The following is a 26,883-nucleotide window of genomic DNA, read 5'->3' as shown; positions in this document are numbered from 1 at the left end:
CTCTGCTTTTCTGTCTTTATTCCCCATGCAAAGCTTAAGGAGCACCTGGTAATGCATTTCTCAAATATTAAACGGCCAATTGAATTGATTGCAGAAGAAAAGCAAGTAAAATGGGGTTTATATCAGTAGTTAAGCTTCAAAGAGCCAATTAGCTAAGAACCTGGCAGTGTTGAGAAGGCTGTGCAAAAATAAAAAAAACATTTAGACAAAAAAAAAAGAGGACAGGAGAGCGGATCATCACTTAGCAAATAGTCCGGCCTGCGCCGGAGCTGATAAGTCAGATTCTTACCTGCGTTTGTGCTGAGTGGAAATCAATGCATGGGAAGAAGGCAAACAGGGTTAAATACTTGCATTAGAACAAAGTCTTCTCCTAGTAATATACAATACACCGTTCTCCATTCAACAGTTAGTCCCAAAAAATGACCTTTAACTTGCAACCACCAGGACACACCCGTCCTACTTCGAATTCATAAGAAACACAATCAAGTAGCTGATTGACTTTCTTCTCAGAAACTTCACAGACTGAAGAGGAACAGACTTTGTGCACTCAGACAAACAAAAATGACCCATAGTTTTGTTTCAAATAATAACCCATTTAGAGCCAGCTGCAGAAGAGACGCAGTATAGTTTAGTTGTGACTTGCCTGCAAAGTAAAAATGATAAGCGTCCCCGGTTTGCAACCACTGCAGTTCTCAAAGAAATAAATAGAAGCATCAGAGCCGGCTCTGCCGCAGTGAATTCTCTCCCTTTTTCGTGTAATTAAAAAATCTGTGGCAAACGAATGAATAAAAGGCTCCCAGTAGCATTGATAACCCTGCAGTGGCAACAAGCAAAGGTCTTAAGAGGCTCCTAATAGGCCTGCTAAAAGGCCCTTTATTATGTTTTCTCCTGTAAACGATCAACACTCCTTTTCAGTAACCTCCAATAACGATCTTTATCCAGAAGTGAAAGAGGAAATGTTCACAAAGGATGGAAGGAAAAAAAAAAAAAACCTCGGGCGACAGCACTTGGATGGGCTAAAGGCTAATTGTGTCTGAAATGAGATTTTAAGCGGCTGAATTAGCCGAGGATGCAGCACATGGCTGATGGAAACGGAAGGAAAATGCAGGGAAAGTAAGCACAGGTCACGTATAGATAAGCATGCCAGCTCTCTGAGAGCCTGACTCTGTGTTTGCGCAGCTCTTTAACCCACACGGAACACTGTCTGGTGATTAATTAGGCTTACTCAGAAGAGCAAACTCTGTCAGAGCATATTCATCTTGCGCTTCAGTCATTTATACACCCTCTTCTGCAGAGCAGTATGCAGGGAGTCACAGAATGACAATTCACTCATACATCGGCAAATAAAAGTCACTGCAGTCTGGCAACAGATGGAACAAAAATACTCCACAGACTGACTGTTTGTGGTAAATAAGTGCCGAAATATTACAAGAAGACAGTACTTTCTGTAGTGCAGATGGAAGGGGAAACAAGGGGAAACAACAAGCCTCTTGAACAGTTGAGTTTCCAGGTTACTTGTGAAAATGAGTAACGTGAGCATTTAGATGCTGGCGGGAGTGAAAGGAGATGGGCTTCAGGTGTGGAGAACTGTGTTCATCGCGTAAGGGACTAACTATGATGTTGCATCTCCAGCTGTGCACTCAGCTCTGTCAGCGTGTGTGGCCGGCATGCAAATACACGCGGTGATGGATGCATTTGGTTTTGTCTAAGGAGAACAAGCCACAGCGGAGGAGAGGGGTGGGGGGGGGGAGGCTGCTGCGGTCGCTTGAAGACTAATGGGCCGATTAAAAGCTTAAAGGAGGCAGCCATTTATTTGTTGTGTGTGACTGAATGGAAATTCACTTCATTAATAAGGCCAGGCTCTTACCAACACTTTTTTTCTTACCTCTTGCCCTCCAACAAGCTTCTCTTCTCTGTTAATTGTGTCTGCAGCAAGAGAAAACCAGAACCAGAGCGAAGGACCACATTATATTACTTATATATACTACACATTATATTACTATATTATACATATACACTCCAAATTGATGATAGTGTGCGACTCTGCTGGGTGTCTAAATGGGCACATTTCTTAACAAGTTAGCTAGTTACATTAGAAGGCGTGTTTCCACTAACACCCAAAATCAGTCCAATTAAGACAGGAGAAGTCTAGATGTAAATGAGCACACAACAAAACACAAAAAGTAGGGGAAATTTTCAACACATACACAGCTTAAAAGTCTAGAGAAGTTGATAAAGATCAGGCACCTCCAACTTCTCAATCAAATTCCCTAGGAACAGGGGACAGTGTTGACAGACGGTGATTATGTAAAATACTACATCACTGATGTGATTTACAAGGCTGAGATGTAATAAAAGCTTACGGTTATAACAGCACCCGTCATATCAACCAGCTTCTCAGCATAATTGCCACTTTCGTCTGCAATTAGATCCCGCTGCATTCACCCATCTCCATTTCCATGCGAGCCACTGTCTGATAGCCATCGGGCTAGTTGGAGCTTTTAGTGTCGTCCCTCAAGGACATTTTGGTGGAGACAATTTCCCAATGAATGTCCCCAGCTTTGAGGTCACTCTCCCTCACAGGCATTGTTCAACATGATCAAAATATCTCAGGTTTCCTGTTCTTTTCCATGTCTAAACTGCAGTTGGTTCAACATAAACCTTTTTTGTCTTTTAGCCTCCTCGTACTCGTGTTTCTCCTTAGTTTCACCCCTGGCCGGGTTCAGCCGAACACAGAAATCAAACTATGAAGTTGTTAAAGTAATTGCCAGGCTGGCACATCCCCAGTTCCTCTGTAAAGGCACAGTGGGCACTTCAGAATGATAATGTCCACCCTGATCCAGCTAGAGCAATGCAGAGAGTGTGTGTGTGTGTGTCACAGAGAGCGAGAGAGAGAGGGAGGGAGCTGGCATTAACAATGTCTTGTTCTTGCAGTGACCTTCTCTCTCCCTCCCTTCCTCCCTTCCTCTTCTGTCCTTTTTTGTTTGGGCGTCTTCCAAATTCAGAGGCTCTTAAGGCTGAAGAGTCACAGTAGATCCTGATAGTATGCCGACAACGAGGAAGCAAACTGATACCGTTAAAGCATCTCTCAGAGAGTGTTTGTGTCCTGTGACGTGGGTTTCTTTTACAATGGAACAGCACGATTGTTCAGCAATCCGTAAACAACGGGACGTGTTTTAGGAATAGTTTGTCAGAATCCTGAAGCAGGAGTGTCCCCTCCAGAGAAAACACATTTGAATGATAAACATTTTGCAAGATTGAATCATTTTTTCTTAAATTAACTCCCGAGAACAAATTGGTATCGCAATTAAATTTGTGATCTGGAACTATTTGTGAATCAACACACTTGCATTGCTAGTAAAACGCTTTGGGAAACAACCCGGCAAGCAAATACAACCCAAATTAGTTCCAATAAAGTGAAAAGTGTTGTGGATGGTGACAAACCATCATTGAATAAATTCTCAAATCAGCAGCTCCACTGAGCCGTTGAGCTTCTCTCAACATTATCTTTTCTTCATGAAGCTGGCAGCGATTTTTTGAGCCCTTACAACTCAGTGTGCGCTTCCCGCTCAGTTCCAAACAGCACTTAGCAGCTAAAGAGCTGAATGCATGTATAGATGAGTTTACCATATCAATTTAGATGAATAGGTCAGTGTTGTACTTTACATTGCTTCTGCTCTCCCCAATTGACAAATACCTAATTGAATGTATATTATGGATTTAAAGCATTTCTCTGGGTTTGTAATACAAATAGAAACGTTCCTACACAGAACACGTAAAAAGTTTCTAAAATAGTACGTTTATAATTTATTTTGAGGGAGATTCAGCCGGGGTTTTGTTGCTGCTAATTATACCATTTCAAATAAGTGGTGTGACAAGCCCAGCAGCCAAGCACAGAAACATTTTTCCCTGCTGTGTGATAAAAGAATTCCTGCCAATGAGACACTGCGGCTAATAAACCACAGTGCTGCTGGTCGCACTGCCAATTATCGAAAATCTCTTCAGTTTGAGGCGCAGGATAATGTCTGAAAAAGACACTATGTGCCACAGACCCACATCAACCGTGTGTGCGTTAATCCTTATTAAATGATTAAAAATATATATTTCCCCACGCTTTAGGGGAAAATGTGTGTGGTTGTGGCATAACATATGAATGCAAAAGTGCAGAACATCACTAGTAACGCCACCCAAAAATCTTCTAAAAAGAGAAATTGGCATTTAAGAACTTTCTGTATTGAAAACCCCAGAAACTGCTATTGAAAAGTCTGAGCTATTCAAACACAAAACACTGAAGCACTTGAAACTAGCAACCAACTTTAATCCGTTTGAAATAAAATATCTTAATTATTTGGACACAGGACCATACCTGAGGCCCAACATTTCATTTGAGGTGACAGAAAAAAGAAAGGTATATGCATGTCATTTACACATTTGATTCACAACACAAGGCCTACGATATGTACAAGGTGACAGTGTTGGGAAACTCATCAGTAGTAGCACCTCTGAAGCACAGATTGATCATACCTGGGGAGAAATATGTATTTGACAGTACGAACCGAGTAATATGCCTTTTAAAATGTCAATTCATATTTTAGATTGCGCACGTTTGTGGATTATATTCAGAAAAAGAACATAGAAAGGACACAGAAATACAAAACCATATATATATACACACACAATATTGACTTGTACATACAATTTAAACCAAGAGGCAACATGTTTCCAGATTTTAGGGTTCCTACAAACAATACACATTTGCTTTCTTCCAACTATGAAACATTTCCCGTACTTCCGTAATTGATGTTATAGTTTTGGGTAATTGGTGTGCTAAAAGGAGAAAGATGTCATTCATAGTGGACACTGTTAACAGTAGCAATGTATTGAATATTCCTATTCCAATTAAGACCGTGCAACATTCTCTAGGCTGTTGTGAACTTCTGTAAATGTGTGAAGAGTTGGACGAAATGATGAAATTCATTTTCCTAATGTAGGAACCCTGAGAGTTTTGGGTGAAAAGTGGAGCTGCCAAATGAGTTTTAATGTCAATACATAAGATTGCATTAGTTAATTACCATGACACATCTTCACAACGTTTCTATGCATCCTACAGACACTCGGGTTTGCATTCAACATTCAAACTGTTTTTCTATTACAAATAATTCAATATTCGACTAAGACATTTAAATACTGAGTTCCTCCTACAATACATGTTTTACCTCAATTCCCCATTTACCTCTAACAATAAAATACCGTACTGCGAATATCCTGCAGACCATCAGACCATGTGAAAGTTTAGTTCCACCAAAGACTTTCAAAGCTGCATTGAAAAATATATATATTTTGTTGCTGGTTATTTTATTTAAAGAAGAAAGAAAAAGGCTCAGTCCACACGGAGCCTCGGTGCAGAGAGGCTATTATAGTCCTGTACAAAAGAAAATGGGAGTGTGCTGTTATTGAGTTAATGCAACGAGGTATGGAGTTGATACCACCCAGAGACGTATTCATATTATGATGGAGCAGAAAAGCACAGCAGCGGACCAAAAGGGGAAAAACCCTAGAAGGCCAAAGAAATTAATAATAATATTCAAATGAAAAAACAGAAATTATTTAGCTGCTGCTTCAGAGCAACCTAAAGCACCAATGCAAATACATTAACTCAAAAATAGAAAACAAACATGCATTAAAGAGTGCTCGTGTGCCTTTTTCGCTACCGTCTTGTACTCTTGAGTCAGTGGAGAAAAGGTTTTGTCCGTTAATACAGCCCTCGGTAGAATCCGCCCTACTTCCTAACGGGTCTGCCTCCACTAGCAGAGCAGCAATATAGTGGAGTCACTTGTTAATACGGGGGTCCTTGACTGCTGTCCTGAGCGAAATGTGAATGGAAGATGCTCTCCATGTAGGAGACGTCGACTGAAAAAGGCGTCGACTGTGGTGCCGGCGTGGGGTCCGAGGCCAGGGATGACTCGGTTAGAGCATCGGTGAGGGCGACGCTCATGTCCATTGGCGTCTCGGCGTCCATCTGAATACCATCGGGTGGGCCGACGACGTCACGCGAGGTAATGCTGGGCCGGGCCGGAGGTTGTGAGTTCGGCAGTGTGTGAATACTGTGATCCTCTGCTGCGAGCACTCCTACTGGCGCTGCGGCGAGGGAGCAGGCGGGTTGATTTGACATCCCCATGGAGGGTCCAGCCACTGGGGAGGAGTCTGAGGGCAGGCGCCGGCGTTTTGCTGCTTGGGCTTCATCCGCTGATGAGACCTCTTCCAGCGGCACAGGTATGGCCTGAAGTAATAAAAACGAAAAATGGGTACAGACTTAGTGTCCTCCATCCAAATGTGTCAGAATTCACTTCATATTTACTTTGAATGGGGCATTTATGGATTGAAAAATAATGTGCAAATTCTATTCTGTGAAAAAAAAAAAAGAAGATGAAGTTTCTGCAATTTAGTAGTAAGCCTTACTGATTGAGAAAACATAAAAATTGACTTGTAGCACCATAAATCCCTCACAATAGTTTTTCAGCTTGACCGGTCTCTTTCAACCGGATGACACGATTGGCCGGTGTGACGTTAACGTGACGAGTGCTGCAGCATTCCAAGATCTAAAATCCTGAAAAATAGCCACTAAAGAATGTGTGCGGCTGGCGACCGCATTGTTCTTGATGTAACGGTCTATACAACGTCAAACCATCATGCGTAAATTTGAACTGGAAAGAATTAGATGGAGACGACCGGTGGCATTTGTTGATCTCAAATTGATACGTGTTCTATTATTTTTTAAACAAACATGATGCTGATATTTTTATTATTAGATAACGGTTACAGCTTTTAGTGCTTAAATAAATAATACAATACAATACAATACAATACAGGTCATTTAGCAGACGCTTTTATCCAAAGCGACTTACATTACACTTTAAACCCATGGCCCTTACATTTTGCCCGGGGAGCAATTAGGGGTTAGGTGTCTTGCTCAGGGACACTTCGACTTGAGACATGGGGCAGCCAGGACACAAACCACCAACCTTGCGGTTCCCAGCACACTCGCTCTACCCCCTGCGCCACAATAAGTTTTGAAATATGTCAGCAACCACTTTTGTGTAATTTTATTAACAAATACTGGTTGTACTCCCCTTTCTTAGCATTTCCCCCTTAAACAATTCTGCATTAAACAAGAAATCCATCTTTAACTGGAGCATGTAGGTGGGTGAGCACAGTAAAAAGCATGATTTCAACAATACACTCACCAGTCTTGCTCTGACCCTCTTTGGCAGATCCTGTTCCAGCTGATGGATCTCTGAGTGTTTTAGTATCAACTGGCTCTGATCCTGAAACTCAACCTGGACAGACACTTGTCTTTAGAAACTTACACAATCATATCAAAAATACCAGAGGATAAACATTTTTCATAAACAATATTTAAAATGACCCTGGATATAAAGATATAAAAATGTTTTTAGAAGGGATTTGAAAGATGATAAGCCGGAAAGTCACAGATGTCTTATCCACAACAAATAGTTTAATCAAGAAACACCAAAATGTCTTTGACCAAAGCCCAGAAGCCTAAAATGTATCTAGCTTTTAAAAAAGACAAAAAGAAATACAAGGACACGGTCAGGGTTGCAGCCCTGACAAAGTGACCAGCTGGAGATTTGGTTGTTATTCATTGAAAAAGCGCTTCTTGTCAAGATTCCAAGTACAGTGCAGATGGGAGGGGAGTGGACGAAGATGCAACACACTTATTTTCTGAAGAGGCAGTCAATAAACGAGACTTCTAAACTTACCTGAATGCCAAACAATCCCTACCTTAAACCATGAGTTCAATATTACATTTCACTAGCCTTTAACTCAGTGGGACTGCAATTCACCAAATGGTTTGGGTTATAAAACAGCCTCCAAAAACACTATCTCTGTTCTGTTAGTGTGCATTTATATAACTAAAGCACTAACAGATCAACAAAAAGATCATCAAGGCAAAAGATTAACAGCCTCTCTTAAGCTTCCATCAGTTAATGCATTCCTGCTACATCTATGTATGCAGGTAACTTTCAAGATGTCATTCCCTGACACATAATCTTTTTCAATTCTGCATGTTCTACTCTGTAAGCACTCTCCATATTTGCCCCATAAATCCCCCAGCATGGATCAGTGATGCTTACTCTCGCTTCCTAGTTTAATTGACGTACTTTATCAAAATCTACAAAGGCAGGCAGCCTTTTCACACATTGATATATATTCCAGAACCAGGGAATCAAAACAGGGGTTGGCAAAGGAATTAGGCCGAGCACCATGTTAATGAAAGTTTACAGGTTCAATCACTTAAAGTCACTGCAGAAGGGTTGTGTTGTTTATCTAAATTCTGATGTATTTTTCTTTGTGTAAAATGGTGACTTTGCAGCCAGGTTTGACTGTAAATGAGCAACGTTAACATCCAATAGTGTTTTTCCTCACCTGGTAGAACTTGTGGGTGTGCTGTCTGACAAAGGAAGCATTGACAACCTGACCCTCGGCTGTGCTGACCACAATCAACTCCCCCACCTCAGGAGGGCCGGTACGCAAGCAGTCATGACTCTGAAGGAGGAGAAACACAATGTAGTTGAAAGGGGATTGAGATGGAACGGAGTTTATGGTGGGGACGCTCCCTCCCATAACCCCTCACTCCCCAGGCATGCGTCATTTTAATAAACACTTTTAAAACAGCAATAAGCACCTTAGAAGAAGTTGACATGAGGCAACAAATTCAATTTACCAAGTAAAACAAATTGCAAAGATTTATATATAATATATATATATATATATATATTTTAAAAAAAGTTACACGTACACGTTGTACAGTGATACGTCTCCAAGCTGTAAGAATACTCACCAAGATATTCTCTGGGTGCAGGTTGTCACAATACGAGCCATCGTCAAAGTTGACCTCGTAGTATGTCTGCGTTGCCATGCCGATGATGGTGCAGTGGTAGTACCAGCCGTCACTGTTGCGCCCGATCACCCTCTGGCTGAGGTTCGGACTCTGCGGGCCTTTGGATGTCGTCCTCGGCTGGAGGGAGTAAAACCCAAACAGATCATTTGAGGTTGAGAAAGGGTTAAACCTGCGTGCGCTCATCCAGTAGCGGTACACATAGTCCTCTGCCTCTGAAATCTTTATTTACCTCCACGAAAACCGAAAAGATTAACTTCTCATCTAATGGTCTGAGAAGTTAAAAAAAAACGTCTACAACCTAGAGAACAAGCATTCAAGCTTGCTAATACAAATTACTTCATTTAACGGTTGACTACGTCTCTCTTTAAAGCACTTACCTTGGAGGAGCCCCTTTTATGCTTTTGACAGGTGACGGACACCACGTACGGCCAGTCGGCCGGTGTCATGACAACTCCGGCGAGTTGGGCGCAGGTGACGTGGAAGGACGTGGCACAGTTGTCGTGTGAGCACTGGATGCAGGCGCCGCGGTTCTGATTGGCAGTCTTTCCGTGGCAGAACACACACTTCTACAATACAAAAAACGAAAAATAAAAAAAGACTGATAAAGACACAAATGTCTTTCATAAACCTTCAAGGATTTTCCTTTTTTTTAAAAAGAAACAAAACTACTAGTTTCCTCATTGCCAGTGAACATGACAGTTTAGTTCCAAAGGGACAACATGTCGTGGTACTGGTAGTTGGGAAAACACAGTCTATCACAATTATGGATCATCCTATAAAGCACATGTGTCAGTCTAGTGTGTCAGTGAACTTTGGTTCAGGCCCAGTTTTAGAAAGCAGGTTGAGCAAACTATGGAGGTACCCCTGAGTTGAAAATGCCTTTTGAAGCTCCAAGTTTATGGTTCCAGAAGAGAAGATCAGAGATTATTCATTCAATTTGTTTTTTTTGTTTTTTTTTACTCTGACTTAAGCTCCTGCTTGTTGAATAGAAAAAGCGGCCACAAGTTAAGCTCCAATACCAAGATTCACCATGGCAACAGGTAGACAGAGTATTTTAAAACAATTGGATGTAGATTTATCTTCAATACAAAAAAAGAGCCTTATTCAACGCGGGAAACAGTGTAAATAACAAAAAAACAATTAACTTTAGTCCATTAATTAATCATTTATGAGACTTACAAAATGTATGATTGGTGGACCGTGGCCCACGTTACATTCTAAATATATTTGCTCGGCATTAGTCTGACCGGGAGAAGACACAGACGAAAGAAAAAATGAAGAAAGAAATTAGCCAAGATTTAGAAATCTAAAAAAGCTCCATCTGAGTAATAATATGGTTAGAGGGTGATCAAAAGTATGCATTTGGACTATTTGGATATTGGCTGCAGCTTTATTTCAGCTCAGTACTTTTAAACAGTCTGATATCCTGTCAGAAATCTACAGACTCAGGTCGGTTTCAAAATTAAAAATTACATTCTACAATACTAATATTATAGAAATGATCAGTGACAGCTGACACGACCAGACGGATGTCTGGGTCTGCAGTCACACGCAGGTTCTCACTGATCTTTATATAAAAGAAGGACTTACACCTGCAAACAGACGGAGGTTCTCTTCTGAGGTGAAGGTGATGTGACGTGTAATAGGGCGCCAAAGGCAAGATTCAAAGTATTGTGACTGGCCTCACATAAGAGCTTTAACTTATAAATGCACAGAACATGCTAGTCCAGTCATCTTTCTCGAAGAACAGCTGAATCGCCACTATAACAAGCCCCCAAAAAAAGTCCATCTTTCTTTTTTTCCTTTGCATCCTTTTCTGACGTCTTGCATCACCAGTTCGACTCCTACTCTTGCACAATCAAACAAGGAATTTCATATCCCCTCCTGGAACATTTCCTCGTCGAATCCCTTCATTCCATCCACACATCCCGAGTGTGAAATAACCAGTCAACCAAATCTTTGGCCGTGAAAACCAGTCCCCTCTCCGCCGAGACACTTTGACACGTGTCATCCGGCACATGCAGCCACACAACATTCGTCTTTAAATTTTAAATTCACTTTGAACCCTTCAACACAGCATGGCTCCATTGTCTTTGCCCTATGCTTCACCATCCCCCATCCTTTCTTCGGCTCAGTTAGAAAGAAGAGAACAAGGCTCGGAGAGATGAAAAGTCTGGACGAGAGAACAACAGGATGTAAAGAATGGGAGTTGTCCTCAACACACCAGGCTTGGAGCTTTTTCCATGTATATTACACACAAACCTATAATCAAACAGCTTTTGGGAGCTTGGTCATCTTAAGAGACTGGTACCGTTCTGTTTTATTGAAGTCATTATCTGAATCTATGTATCCCTAATTGTTCACCCTTTTTCACCCCCCATTTTCTGACAAATTGCACTGCGAGCTGCTGTATTGCAGCGCATTGCCGGTCAATAAAAAATAAAAATTCTTTGGTACACCTGCAATGCGGATCTTTTGACTCCCCCCCTCTGGCATGGAAGTAATTACACAAACACTGGCGATGAACGGTTGTGACGTACATCTGCCTTTGAGCACTAACAAGTCCTGGACATGAGAGGACGATACTTCAAGTTTAGAACTGATGTAGGAAACAATATCTCTTGTGACCTGTGTTGTGTGACATTTTAAAGGCCGATGTGGTTTATAGTTTTAATAAGCTTGAATATTTTTCCCACTGCTGAGATCACAGGCAGGTGCTGGCATGTAGCACCAGAATAAAATCAAGCAGCACGTAGCATTAGTTGTACGTCCATTTATTTGTTCATGATACATTTCATTTAGAATTGAAAAACCACTAAGTCAACACAACCTCAAAAGCCCCCATTTTATACAATTCTATAAATTGCATGATGATTTATTTTAGTAGCTCGCTTTTCAAAGCTTGAGGCTATTTTCTTACAAAAACAGCAAGTGTCCAGTGCCTCCGAGTACAAAATGCAACACTTCCTTTGGGGGAAGGTACATTTTGGAGATATCACGGAGCAACTGTGGCTGAGAAATTCAGCTTGGTCACTGAAACCCAAATGTTTAAAGAGGGAGGGAAAATAGATTGCTAACCACACTGCAATATTAACTGGTTTCCGAGTGTGCACGTTCACATTTGATCAGCCCAGTCATCCGAATCATTAGAGCGAAGAGCTTCTTCTTATGTCCTTTTAAAAGGAGATGGAAATCCGCTTCGACAGCGCTCAGACGCAAATGACTCGCCTTGATAGATTACACAAAGAGGGGCGAGGCATCACTATGTGTGGATCGGTTATAAAGCCCCAGAAACACTGCCATTGCCTGTGAGGTGGGATCACGAGACTTGAGAAAGAGCAGAGATTTGGGAAAGTTGCCTCCTACCCACGGGATCAAGGCAGTTCATTTTGCGCAGCGAGAAATGACAGCTGATTATTCAGCCATTCCCCTCAGCACATGTGAGCCCGATGTCCTCCTCAGCTCTCCAGAAAGGATCTATCAGAGCAGCAGAGAGGGCTACGGAGAGAGAGAGAGAGAGAGACGGCTGCACAAGCCGTCAGCAGGAAAGAGGGGTTTGCTCAAATGTGTGAAAAGGCCGTAGGAGGGAGAAAAAGGAATCGGTAGGAGGAGAGGATTCCTCATTACAGAGACAATAAAAGCTCCAGTGAATGGGTTAGTAACTTTTTGTCAAAAGGCAGAAGATGATGATTTTGACTTTGTCTGAGAGCCGATTAAAATATCAGATGAAATGAGTTTCGCTTTGTCGTATTTACCAGATTCTTGCGCGTCTCTGGAACGGCACTGACATCCACGGGCTCCCTCTCAATGGCATTGACGAAGCGAGCTTCAGCTACAGCGATGGCACAGATGACATGCACCCATCTGGTTAAAGAGAAAGAAACGTATACCCCTTCATATTGATCAAAAAGATAGCAAGAACAAACTAGTGAGACCAGCAAAAAGTCTCCATACTATTTTACATATTGGAAGAAAACCACAAAAAAAACCTTAACATGGTAGTCTAGACCATGCAGGGACTGCGTGATCACTGCACATCTATTGCATAAAATATCACCACATTTCACGACTCATCAATTGACCATTGACTAAGCTGCTATTTCTAGTGGGACTTTAAGAATAACTTTGCCTAAAAAGCACACAACCGGCATCGTTGTATATTACTGAAACAGGAGCTTGTTTGTATTTAAATTATAAAATGTAACACTTTAATGCTAATCGCAATTTTATTTTATGTTTAAGTCTTGCTCACACACACACAGACTCAGTCATCAATACTAACTACAGTTTTTAAATAATGTTTATCCCATGGTTTTACATTCTTCCCAGGGAGCAGTTAGGGGTTGGGTGTCTTGCTCAGGGACACTTCGACATGAGCAGCCCTCTCTACTCCATGCAGCGCTACGGTCTCCACAACGCCACAATTACGTTTAATAATGTCCAATGTTTTGTTATCTGTGATAAACCCAAGGATGCGCTACTGACCGGTTGTCCGTGGTAGTCTTCAAAGCTCCTCCCCGCAAGTTGCAGAGGCAACACTCCTGCAAAACAGGAAGTAAATTATGATTGTGTGGTGGAAGTGTAAGAGAGAGTGACACGGATCCTCTACAGTCTTAACAACAGCAACTGAAAATATCTTCATTTATTTCTTCAGACCTAATTTAAAAAAAAAAGCCCAAATCACATCCATTTAGTTGAAGAATGGACTAACATATGAGGGGTCTCCTGCAGCGCAATGCTTCCAATTGGAGCAAGGCATGCCAATGAATGCATGTCACACAACGAGATCCGGCAACAGAATATTTTCAGCTTAATACGTGTAGTTCTGGGGTTTTGACGACGTGTGCTGGAACTACGACCGCTGTTTGTCACAAGGTAGTGCTGCTACTCACCACTGTCCAGGCTCCTGCTGCACACCTGGAGCACATCCAGGAATCACAGACGGAGTCTGGCTTCACACCGTAACAGCCTACAAAACATAAGGCAAATTGCTTAACATCGCTTTACTTTAACATTTTGCATTCAGTGTTTCCCGAACACTTACTGGATGAATTGCTATGCAAATGACGCAAGACCCTTTAAAACAATTTTGTTTAACAATTTTAAAGCCGTCACAACCCGTTCTCCGAATTAAGCTTCTAAATCTTTGAATGCACCTTGACCGGTCTGAGTGTTCACTCCCACAACGAGCAGCAAAGAAATGGGAGCGGAGCCGTTGAGTTCTTTCTGCTCCGTATCCTCTCATCAATAGCAGCGCTGCTTCCCCAGCTGAGTCCGGCTCATCTCTGGATCACTAATGAACGGGCCTTTTGAAGGTGCCCTTCAGCTTCAGGGAGAATAAGAACCCAGGAGATTTGTTTCGTGTGTGTCTGTCACTGACCGAGCTCATGTCCATAATGTCATTCATCTGATTGCATGTGCTGCCTGACACGTCAAAAGGTTCAGCTGTGATCCACCCACCACCAACTCCAGTTTGGTTGAACCAAACCCTCATTTCACAAAGCAGTGCCTGAGCAGCATTGTTGGAGGCAGACAATTTAAATCAAATGAACCCATAAAAGCCAAACGGCGATGTTCTCTGCCAATCGCTGACATATTCCACCAATACGCCAATCCATATACACACACATATTAATAAACGACCCACATTTAGCAAGTAGAACTAAGCCCCAATGGTCCTGTAGCTCGTACACAAAGTTAGCGCGCTGCCTGTCCTTTCCCGCTTTGCTGTGACAGACACCATATTCCCTGAATGGTTGACTTTTTCTTTGTGAAAAATGATAAGTGTGGAAAGCCGAGCAAACAGGAGCTGGGAAGCTTCTGGTGTGTGTTGCCTTCAGAGAGGCCTTTGCATTGCTTGAGCAGCCTCTCGGCTAGTTCAACCAGAGTCAAGCAGAGGTAAACTAGGGGGCCTCACCAAGTGTGGCGACAGGGGGATTAAGCAGACGTATTGTTGTACTGCGGTCGTGGAGTCTCATCTTCAGTGCCTTCTATTATTCCAACACTATTATCAGGGCCTCAGGGATATAATGAAGTACAAAGAGTAGAGAAAATGCCCAGTAGAGTCCTTCTGGAAAGCTTGTCTGTCTGTATAAAGGCTTGAAGCCCACAGATTGTTACAAATCAGATGCTGTGCCCTCAGCTAAGAGTCTCCACAGTGAACAAACTCATGGTAACCATTCCACAACAACAGGGAGGAAGCAAATAACACTATGGTGAAAATTATTATTATTATCTTGAAAGTTCATTTGCTTATATAATACACCTTTTTTAAAACAGCAAAAATGTGACTGTACGCTGATATGCAAGGGAAAGACTTCATTTGTTCAGCCGTCGCGACATGGCACAACATCCACCTGTCGCCCACAAAGGCCATGCTCTCATTGATGCCTAAATACAATCACGGTGAAAGATTTCACCCGCTGTATAGTTGTCATAAAGGTACAATTAAAAGGTTTATTACTATAGAGAACAACACCGGGCGGTTAAAAGTTCAACCATTGCGATCTATGGGGATTGTTTTACTTTTGGAGGCAGCCTTAAGAGGCCGTGAAGGGAACTGCGGATTTTGGCACTTTTGCGTGGGTTTAGTTCATCGGCGCTGGGGGAAGCCGCTGAGTGATGCCTCCACTGCAAAGCAATCTGAACAATTCAAGGTTTTATACTCACTGGCATGAACCTGCATGTGGCAGGACGGACAGCAGAGGAGCGGACTGGTTCCATCTTCTCCAATGTGATAGTTGGTGGGTGGAGGCTCAGTGTTGCCTGCACCAACGCTGAAGCACATCTCTGGGACCAGGGGACGAGTCAGGCGGGGAAGGGAGCCGCGCTTGGTTTCATTTGCGACAAAAATGTCCTTGTGAGGCTGCAAAGGCCAGAGGAAAGAAGGTAATTACATTAGTGGATTGTATCCACGTTGTTTATTGGCCAGCCTTCGCGATGGTGATGAATGGAGACAGGACTGAGCTGTTGTTGTAATTTGTACTTCTGAGCATTGACTAGACAGTTAAAAGTTTTTCAAATAATCTATACTTCACCAACCTCACTCACCTGCTCAACTGAACACCTACTGCTTTTAACGTCACTACATTTACTCCTTCACGAACACACATGTGCTTCTGTTGCAGCGTGTACCTTTGTGTAGGGACAGAAGAGTAAACAGACAGCGCAGTGGGGCTGGAGTGCTGCCACTGCCGCATTAAAGGCCTTCTCCGCCAGGAAGTTGGGCGAGTGATTCTGCCACAGGTGCTCCTGTTTTTTCATGTCACTGTCCAGGGGCATGGGGGAGGACAGCTCTGTGAGCAAGAAGTCAAATACGCACGTCATTTGCTGCTACAAAAAAAAAAAGGCATTCAAAATATCAAGTGGTGCACGCTGAAGAGATGTTGGTAGATTTGTTATCTGCAATTATTTTTATTTAGGTCTCAAATCCAGGTGAAGCATTTTTGCACCAGGCTGTTTTTAGAAAAGAGACACAAATAACACATTCGGTTCCAGACAATAACACCGCCACTCCTGATATAATTGGCTGATAAACAAATAGCACAAGCATCACCAACTCGCGGTTGTAGGTCTGGAATCAATTTTGCAGTGAAGCCCCCTGAAGCTACTGATCCGGACAGTTTGTTAAACTTGGACAGAAGGAACTTTTCATAAGCTCGATGTTTGACTTTATTTTCTCCCCCCGCCAGTCCTCTTTCTCCCCATCAACCCCTCTTAAGTGTATGTGCCCCAAGTCAAGTCCCCTGCTGGTCACCTAAAGTTACTTTGAAAGCAGGTAATTGTGCATAATGAAAGGACAAAGGCAGAAAGGGGGCAATCGGAAACATTGTCTGCCCGATTGTTTTTCTTTCTCCAGATTGAAACTAAAAACAAATCCCATCTTCTTATTTTTAAGAACACCAAGTCGGACAAATAATTAAGAGGAGAGAGGACTGACGATGGATAGATAGATTAACATGGTCATGTTTTTGGTAGATTCGGGTTTAGATTTCCTGAAGGGAATCTGGTACTCGAGTACATTGATCGGTTCACAGCGACCGGCAAACACAAAAACGTTACATACAAATGACACGAAATAAAATATATAAATATATTTAGAATAAAATGCACTCAAGGATTACACAATTTGCAGACACAAACCTTTGTCACTGGTCGGGTCTTGCTTGAGGATGGACAGAGGGGAGCGCATGGGGGGCTTGCTGAGGGGGTGACGCCGACTCTTTTTGACCTCGGTTGGCATTTTTACCTTGGAGAAGGCCTGATAAAAGAAATAAAGATGGTTTCATACTGACTCAACTTATATTTCTTGACTGGGATTTTAACCTTAAAATAAACAGAACAAGATGTTCTGCTGTGGGCAAGTACTTTATATAAATGCCTTTTTAGTATAGCTTTTTTGATACAAATTTCTTATATCATGTAAATAATTAGGAACTTTTTGTTTAATGGACTTGTTGATTTTTGCAGTGCTATCAATTTAACTACTTTACCTGAAACTGCAGCAGAGAACTAATGAAAATGTAGCCGTCGAACTCTATTCTTCGATCAGCCAGCTAGAAAGCTGTGCAGTAAAATGGCAACTTTTGCGGCTTGAGATAATCAAGATCCGCCAAGAACTAATAACTTGCTACAGATCAGAGACAAATATAATAAACTTAAAGCTGAACAATCTTACCTGAGCGGCAATCACATCTCGCTTGTTGTCTAGTGGGAGATCACTCTGTCTCGGAGTAAGAAGGTTCTCCTCCGCTGGTTGACCGACCGTCTTGGTGCTGGTTGTAGCAAACTGGTCAAAGACTTCCTCAAACGCAGTCATGGTGTTGTAGATATTTGACAATTTCTTGGACTTCTTTTGCCTCTTTTTCTGTATGTTCTCCGACGGGTTCTGTGGTTTGACTTCGGCTTCTTTGCAAAGATAATTAGAAAAAAACAAGAACTTTAGACGGATAGTAAGGACTGTTGTGCCAACCGGAAAACGTGTTGAGTCTACTTAGTGTGAGATGAACAGAAATGGATTATTTATGGCACTCAAGAGCCTCCATTTAAACGCTGGGGAGGCCGCAAATTAGGCTGAAATTAAAGTGGTTACATTGCAGCTTACAGCTGAATTTTATTCTTTATTAGAAACAGCTTATCAACACGGTTGGAACGACACGATTAGGGCACATTAAAATGAAAAGGTAATACACTATTTAAACCATATATGTGTGTTATATTTTAACCTCTTTTACACCTTTGGAACAATCCATTTTAATAGTTTGTTATCCATATTCCATTGTGCAGACACAGTGTCCTCATTAATCTAGTGGAATTTTTCGAGTGTGCACATAAACAAACAAACAATCTCCAACTGCTTTTATCGTCCTCACCCTCTGCGGCTGGAGCTTCTGCGACTCGGGCAGCAGCCTCGGCAGCCTCCTGCTCCTCTCGCTCCATGGCCTCCAGGGTCATTATGGCCTCCTTGGCTAGGCGCTCCTCTCTCGCTTGCCTCCGTTGGGCCTCACGCTGCTCCACCTGAAGTTGGTACTCGGCGGCATTTAACTCAATGCCTTCCTGCGCCAGCACCTTCACCTCCTCCAGCTTTAGCCGACGGACTTGCTTCACCTTCTGCAGGGCCCTGGGGTGTGGCACGAGTGTTCAATTAATTGACATGAAAATACATGTATGTATGAATATACAACATGTAGATCAAAACCTTTTAGAGGCAAACTGAATGAACAATGATTAACTTCCCTCCATGTTACTAGCGCCCAATGCTCCCGGTGTATTTGCCATTTCGTTTTAATTGCTGTTGTTCAAACAACAGATTGTATGCCAGCCTTTTTTTTTTGTGCCGGCAAAAGTCTACTAGACGACAACAGTTGATGGCAACTGAGCAGGGAGCTCTGTGTTGGCAGCAAGTTGTTCATTTGCATACATTAGCCACATTCGAATGATACAAAGCAACAAAAAACATTTTTTTGCCAACATTTCACTTGAAGACAATTGATGTAGTTTGACCGCTCACCGTCTCAGGACATTGGCTCTGTGGCTCACACGATGCTCCCGCCAGCGCTCTAGTTCGGGGCAGCTGAGCCCAGTGGCCTTAAGGTGGTCCAACACGGTGCCGTCTTTGCCCTGCTTCCACAGCTCGTAGCGATCCGGCTGCAGGCAGCGCACAAACACGTCCATGGAAATCTTCACCATGTCTTTGCGACAGGTACACTACAGGAAAACAAGCAGAGAATTAAGAGACAGGCATGCGTTAAAATTAGGAGAATAACTACAAGGAAACAAGCCTACTCGTCTACAAGGAATACTGTTTTTTGGTCTACAGATGGAGGAGGCGCTGCATATGACAACGTTACTGAAACGAAGAATGTCTAAAGAAAGAAGAAGTGGGTGGTAAATATCATCATGTCACTGCAGGAAATCCACCTGACTGAGGTTGGCCTTGTACTGAAATACGTATTTACATGAATAATTTGTTGTATTTCACAAGACATCATTAGATCTATTAGATTTTTCTGTGAAGACTGCCACAAACCTGTCTTGATACTCCCCACTGAAGAGGCGGTATTCTTTGCAATAAACAATATTGTGAATAGACTAAAATTCCGCACTTGAAACATATGGTACGCAAAACACCTTCATTATGATACACCTGACCTAACTTGATTTTATTCCAATTACAGTATCTCAGGATGGAGTGAGCTACAACCGCGTGAATGTAGTCAGTTAATACGGTTGGCACAAGTATTTACTAAGGATAGTGATTATTTTAATGATATTTCAAATATTACTGCAGTGTGGAGGAGAATTGTGTGCATGAACAAGTAAAAGAAGCCTAGCACAACAGCTGCAACCATAAAGACAATGACATGCGCCTAGTTTGTGGATCTGCATCTGTTGAATTTTAAAGCAAAAAAGCTTATTCGGGGGAACTTTTGAAATAGGCTCACTTCAGTTTCTGTAAGGACACGAGTGTTCAGTTGAGGGGCCAATAATTGGTGTCCCATGGGGATGTAAATGTGCAGCCCAGCTACAATATGCAAGTGAGTAAAAGGGTGGGTAATAAGACCTGGTCTGCATGGTACTATGGTAAATGTGGCCTTGTGCGGAAAGGTAAATGAGAGCCATCTGTGTGAGATAGTTCCTATAATCACCCGTCAGGGTGCCTCCACAAACCTTAATGATGGCAGTGTGAATAGTGAATCATTCTGCTGACTAGAGAAAGGAGGAGCTTTAAAAGGAAACCTCAGTGCGGAATGTAATGCCTGGTAAAGCAGAGAAAAGTTTGGGAATGAGAGAAACAAAACCAAGATGGGGTTGGACAGAGACAAAATATTTACTAGGGTTTCTTGCTTGCTGCTAAAAAATGTTATGAGCTATACCGAGAGCCTTATGTTCAATTACTGGAAACTGCCCCCTCCCCCCCTGCAAAACAATACCCGGCCTAAATCTCATCTCGGCACCACTTGACAGACGGAAACACAAAAATGGTATGGCGAGAGGAATGTGCTGCAGCAGAAAGTGTGTGTGTGTGTGTGTGTGTGTGGGGCGGGGGTGCGCATCTGATTGCTACCATCATGAAACAGTCAGTGAAAACATCGGCATGCCAGGACACTACAAATGCAAAAGAACACCAAATAAGTAATGCTCCTAAACTAATTGTGGTGGGCAAAATGTGCCATTATGATTTGTTAAAGGATATAAAGGCTCATTTATTTTTCATGAAACTATTAAGAGGTTATGGAGATTGTTGCCACCCTCAAGGGCCCAGACGGGTTATACTTTATTATCATATAAAATCTTAATTAGAAGCAGGAAACAGATTTGGAGATGCACAAGTTCTGGGAAAACAAACCCGCCCTGAGGCAGCAAGTCAATGAGCCCTGAAGTATACTTTGGCTGCTAATGAGGCTAAATTATTAGATACTGCAGACTCAAATGAATTAGTGGACATGTTTGATGTGCCAAATTCTAATAATAAAACGGTTTTATTCTGACCTGTCTGAGAGTGACGGGAAAAACGGAATTATTCAAACTTCTTTATGCTTCCTTTGATCACACAGTGACGGCTGGCAGAAATAACCAGAAGGATGATCCTAAAATACAAGGAATATTTAAATAATGACCCGGAGGCCTGTTTAGCTTTCAACTGCTCATGCCGTTAGAACCCCATGTAAAAAAGATACATTCAGAGAAGCAATAATGACAACAATAATAATTAAATACTGCTGATTCAACTCATTGTCCCTCCTTCCACTTCTTTTATTCCCTCTTACTCATCTCCTAAAACATACTCCAATTCAACAACAGTGGCTTAACATGCTGAATAGAAAAGGGAATATTTAAATATACAGCAAACTATATATTTTGATTAGTACATTTTCCATGGATTTTAAACTGCAACTGTTTGCATAACTAGCGCTGCACAGCTGCATGATTTCCCTTTTAAATGTCAGCAAAATGTCTACAGTGGTGAAACCGCATACACTAATCTCACCGTGTCTGTCATTCATTATAACGTGGCTGCCCTCTGATGGCGGCGAGATAGACACGCTTGCTTTAAAAACTCAAGTGGCCAATAATTATATTTTGATGCTCATTACCAAATATAAAAAAAACATTTTCATGTATCTTTCCCCCCCACGGCCTGATGCAGTGTTTGCTACAACAGATTATGCTTCATCATCAGTCTGCAGTAAACCGAACACACATCAAAAATAAGGCTTTTTGTTGATTGGTTATCACCGTCATAGGTCGCACATCAACACAGTCTAATAACAAATCTCTAGGTCTAGTCACAAAATGTCTGGTTTGTCCAAACAAGGAAGGTTTTGCTTTTTTTTTTTAAGACAGGCAGAGTCCTCCGTAATTCACTTTTAGGATGAAAAAGTGTTGTGATTTAGTCGGGAAGCTGAGGGGATGATTTCTGCTCCTCTTGCAGACAGAAAAATCACAGTGGAAGCCTGAGGGAACGGCAGCAAAGTGTGACAAAGCACCAAACAAACGGAGAGAGGCTTCTATTTAGAATGCTACGGTCCAGAACACAGAAATTGACAACATTCAACAACATAATGGTGCTGCAGACATAACTATTCTCAGAAATAATCTGTAAGGTGCTTTTTCCATCCTTTTTTTTTTTTTTTTTTTTTTCCAAACTTCACAAAAAGAATGCATGTGCACCCAAGTAGGATAACTCAGTGGTTCCAGTAAGCTGCTTTAAGTTATTTTCCTATTTCAACAAAAAAAAAAAAACATTTGGAAATCGTAAGCACATCAGGGCACTTGGTGAACAATCAAGATGGGCACGTTTTTGTACAAATGGAACAAAGGATCCACTTTCCTGGCATCTGTTGTGAATGTTATTTTCTGTGCGTAGATATTGATGCTGGGTGCATTATTGTTTTGTTAGAAGCTCATCCCTATAAATATCCACTGTAGAAGTTATTTGAGCAAGACGCTGAACCCCTGAATTACTTTTTTTTTCCTCATGTAAAAGATGCGTATACCAAATCTAATGCATAGACATCACGGGGGACTGGCATCATTATTTCAAGAATGTTGACGAGAAAGTTAATTAGGACGGCAAAGTCAGAAACGACAGAAGCGGAAGTAGAAGCACACACAGCTTGCATGGGGTGCGAACAGTGAGCCTGCTAAGACCGTGACCAAGTGTGTGTTCGCTTGGTAATACAGACAGATGGGTCAGCAGTTGGGGAGCCTGTGTTGAGGGAGACTGACATGAAGCATGCCCGAGCTCGCTCTCTCGCCATTGTGTGCTGGCACCGCCCAAAAAGTGACAAATTAAATTGTGAGCCCCATCGTTCACCGTCCTGTTTGGCGCTGACATGATGAGGCTCAGTGGGGAGAGGACGGAGGGGAGACAGACAAACAAGTTAACAGACGAGTGTTACAGGAACCAAGAGAGGACGAGAGACTCCTTTGTTGACGACCAAGTGGTTGGCAGAGGCCAGCTATATAAAACTAAGATTTGGTACCATATTTCTAGTACTCTACGTCTGAGTGCACTACTGAAAACCAACCTGCTTGACATTTGTTGTTCAGCTGTAAATTGATGCTAAAACAAGGAACGCTTGCACAATCTAAAAAGGGTGTATTGTGCTGACCAGGACTGGATTGTATTGCTTTAAAATCTTGCTTTGTATTTTTGCTAAGGTAGCAAAAGTACTAACTTACACTCAAGTTTTATTCAACACCTTATCTAGATGGATCTGGTGTCATTGCTCTAATTTCACTCTTGACAACTGAAACCATGGCCAAAAAAAGCCACCTGTGAGCTAGCAGGTGTTTGGAAATGTTGCTGCATTCAGCTAAATAGCACATAAAGGAGGGTCACGATGAAAAATAACTAAGCACTTTGTGAAATGTTTTTTTTCTAATGGTTTAAGCGCACTTACTAAAGCGAGGATGACATGAAATAAGACAAAGGCAGAAGAAAATCCCATCTCATGTCATCATTTTGGACAGCCAAACTCCATGAAATGGCATCGAGCCTTTCTTACTCAATTATTCATTAAGCCTGATTTATGCTTCTGCGTTTGCGTCGCTTTTCACACCTCCTTGCGTCCTTGCGTGTGTCGAGCCATTTTGCCTCCCGCAGCGCACCAGGCTGCGATTGGTCCGCTAACTACGTCCTTTACGGAGTCTCACATTTCCGCTTTCATAGCCCGATACGGCCATTATTAAAACGAAGAATGTTTACGAGAGAACGGATCAGATTTAAGAACTTTTGTCCTAAGAAATGCGTAAATATGACCGCTTATACAACCCGTCATTGGCGGGTTGTAGAAGCGGGTTGGATTCACGGAGGGAGATCGCCGCAAACGCCGGTTTGCCGGTCGAGAGGTGCACAAAGTTGAGGAGGAGAATACGGGACAAATGTGTCCGTGATGAAAAGCAGCAGTGGCGATGCACGAGGCAATAAAGTCTATGATAAATAAATAAACAAATAAATAAATAGACGTGACTCCCTAGGTAGTCTTCAACAAAACACGTTACTCTGCCTGTTGTTCTGGAGGTGAACTGCTCTGCAACACACACAGGACTTTTAGAAGCATGAATTGAAACGAGTGCGTCGACACAACGACGCGGACGCAGAAGCATGCGCCAGCCTTTAGTGAGGGAGTCACGGTTTTGCTTGAGGACAAGCCGAACCGCTGCTGTTGGGACTGACTTTTAAGCGGCACTGGTTACGGGACCATCTCTGTAACATCTACGGCACTACACCGCCCCGAGAGAACGATACAGTCAGTGGGCACGGCGAAGAGGAAAATGGTGGACATGCAGAAAGAGCATTGGCCGAGCTCTTCTCCTTCACGTTCCTCCGAGTGTGTGCGCCTCGCGCTGGCGATTTGTCGACTTGAATAAGCAGCGCAGAGTGGACCACTCTTATTTCATTACACTGAGACAAGTGTAGTAGGGATGCTCCCTTGAGCACTGGGCCGGATGGAAGTAGGAAGATTGCCGGAGCCTGGACGAGTGGTTCTTAAATGATAAGGGGCCACATGGGTAAAGCGGGGAGGCGAAAATGAGAAAGAGGGGGAGAAAGAGACAGGCGTGTAGTTCTGCAAACTGGCAACTCATGAATTCGGCGTGTGGCCAAGCAGAGAGAGAAAGCAGAGAGAAGAGAAAAAAAAGGGCCAACTCACATGTGTGAGCATTCAAACATCTGTAACGCACAAAATGTATAGAAGGAGACAAGGGGAAAGGCTCTTCCAGAGGACATTGGATATGGGCTCTCGTCTATAACCGACCCATGCCCTGTCAATTTCATGCTCAGCAGCCCACAAGCAAGGAGGCAGCTTGCGTCAATGCAGGAATGCGGGGGTGCGGTTAGTGTCGGTAACAGATGGTGTGAAGCAGAGAGGCACGCTGGTTTTATATTTTGATATGATCTATTACTTCTTTCCTTCAGAGCAGCCAAAGCAAGAAGGCTGTAAAGTTGCTGCTGAATCATACATTGGATGAAACATTTTCAAGAGTAATGTCTGCATTTGCCCCCACGGAGTTTTTGTGCGACGACGAGGAAGCTCCCAACATGGGAGCTGTATTGTTAGTTGCCCGGCTTTCCCAATTCGAATGTATAACTATTACCTTGTAATACCTCATTGATGCAGGGATGAATAAAAACAAACTTACCTGGGTAGCCATTTTGCCGTAGTCGACCCAGCGCAGGGTGGCAAAGTTAGTTGACTCTGCGCAGTTGAAGCCATGGTTGAAGCCAGCATGGTAGCCGTAGGGAAAGGTCACCATAAACTCCCCTTCATTCTGAGTAATCTGTTCGTGAAGCATGGGAGGGAAACAAGAAAATCATTTTTGATGTTAGTAGAAATAATTAGTAAGAAGAAACTATTTGTTCTTTACAGTGATTATATGAAAACTTGTTATACAGAAACATTTCTCAGCTTCCTTATAACACCTTCAATAACTTGGTTGACTACAACTCTGCCATTAGATTAAGGCAGCAAGCCAAAGTCCAGATTGTCCCATAATAATGACAAACCCAAAAATATTTTTACACTTCAACGAATGGACTGGCTGCCCTGTCACACTGCAGTGGTGCGCAGTGACGGGCGGTACTTCGGTTGGTAAAGTGTCTCTCGCCACGTCAGCTAACAATCCTCCCCCGGACGGCTGCTTCCTGAGGCCCCGAACTCAGTGTCACCCTGCGGGGAGCGACGGAGCACCCTGTTCCCGACAGGACCGCTAATCTGCAGCGAACGGTTGGCAACCGCGCCAACCCATCGGGACGATTCACAAAGCATGGCGAATGGGACGGTTTTGCAATTTCATCAACATTTACACTAAAGTGTTTATAAATAAACTATTCAAAATACCCATGTAAAGCCCCAAAAGTAGTTTTATATTGGGTTATAATTATGTATTTATGTATGTTTTGCAGCTTGTAAAGATACAGCTTATTGTAACCAATTGATCCTCTTAATAATGAGCCAATGCTTAATAATACATAGTCAAAAAATCTGAATCTACAAAGTAGCTTGGAACTAATATTGTCCAGTAATTCCAGTAATGGTTAAAGTGCCATGTTTCCCTCTGAGTAGATATATAACAGTTACATAGTCTGTAAATATCCAAGGATTGCAATAACTTAAGAGCAGAAGCCTAAATGTACAGAATCAGTTCTATGCTCAGGTGAATGCTTGTGCCCGCTGAGAGCCGTTTTGTCATTTTTTTCTTCCTCTCCCCGGGGCCTGATTGCAGGGGCAGCAGGCTCAGCAAGATATTCCTCCGGGAAGCCAAACAAGTGCTGTTTTTGATTAGTGCGCGTGTGCTACTTGCAACGGTGCCTCCGAATGAGATGTCCATTTAAGAATGATCAGATATTATTCTGAAACGTATTCTGGTCTTACTCAGGAGTTCAACAACTGCAGCAACTTTTCTCTAAGCTTTTCTGACTTCACAGCAAAAGGAATTCAGCCCAAAGTTAGTGCTGCCTCACGGGTTGAGAGTCTTCCCATGAGCTCAAGAGTTATTCTGAGATTTTGGAATAATAAGAAGACAAGTTAAGTACATTCTTTCTTTTTTTTTTTCCAATGTGTTGCCCCAAAACTTAAGCCCTATATGTCTGGCTGTGGATCGCAACTTTTTTTTCTGAAGTCTGGATCCAGGCAGTCACACATCAACCCGGAGAAGGTGACAGGCATGCGGGGAGAAACGGGGCTATAGACTGAGAGAGACAAACTTCCTCAACTAAAGGCAGTAGTTCAGATATCAAACATCCCTTTTTACTCTTGCAAGAACGGAAAGAGACGGTTTTATTTTTACGCATGAATCGAGAGATACCGTAGGTGTGTAACGTGTAGCATGTTCGCTGTGATAATGACGTCCTGGGGGGGGAGTGAAACGATAAATGGGATGGCGGAGACCATCTGCGACGGCGGAGAACTTTGTACTCCGGCTCTGTGCCAGTTTTTTTTGTCTTATTCATT

The 26,883-nt window shown here is 42.5% G+C and overlaps 1 protein-coding gene across 1 annotated transcript in view; it reads right to left on the bottom strand.

Moving 5' to 3' along the window:
• Positions 1-4,297: 4,297 nt before the first annotated feature.
• kdm4b (lysine (K)-specific demethylase 4B) overlaps positions 4,298-26,883 on the bottom strand; it is a 36,151-nt gene continuing 13,565 nt past the window's right edge. Inside the window, exons 8-22 of the mRNA XM_040183517.2 lie at positions 25,073-25,210; positions 18,933-19,129; positions 18,295-18,542; positions 17,601-17,830; positions 17,066-17,183; positions 16,058-16,218; positions 15,593-15,788; positions 13,816-13,892; positions 13,409-13,464; positions 12,679-12,787; positions 9,301-9,489; positions 8,864-9,040; positions 8,449-8,568; positions 7,245-7,337; positions 4,298-6,280 (exon numbers count right to left, since the gene is read on the bottom strand). Coding sequence (XP_040039451.2) covers positions 5,837-6,280; positions 7,245-7,337; positions 8,449-8,568; positions 8,864-9,040; positions 9,301-9,489; positions 12,679-12,787; positions 13,409-13,464; positions 13,816-13,892; positions 15,593-15,788; positions 16,058-16,218; positions 17,066-17,183; positions 17,601-17,830; positions 18,295-18,542; positions 18,933-19,129; positions 25,073-25,210 — 2,553 coding nt within the window. The 3' untranslated portion in view covers positions 4,298-5,836. The remainder of the gene's footprint in view (positions 6,281-7,244; positions 7,338-8,448; positions 8,569-8,863; positions 9,041-9,300; positions 9,490-12,678; positions 12,788-13,408; positions 13,465-13,815; positions 13,893-15,592; positions 15,789-16,057; positions 16,219-17,065; positions 17,184-17,600; positions 17,831-18,294; positions 18,543-18,932; positions 19,130-25,072; positions 25,211-26,883) is intronic.

Source organism: Gasterosteus aculeatus, chromosome 8 (assembly GCF_964276395.1).
Source record: "Gasterosteus aculeatus chromosome 8, fGasAcu3.hap1.1, whole genome shotgun sequence".
Classification (NCBI taxonomy): domain Eukaryota; kingdom Metazoa; phylum Chordata; class Actinopteri; order Perciformes; family Gasterosteidae; genus Gasterosteus; species Gasterosteus aculeatus.
The sequence above is the reverse complement of the archived record's forward strand: the minus strand, read 5'-3'. Positions and strand labels throughout refer to the sequence as shown.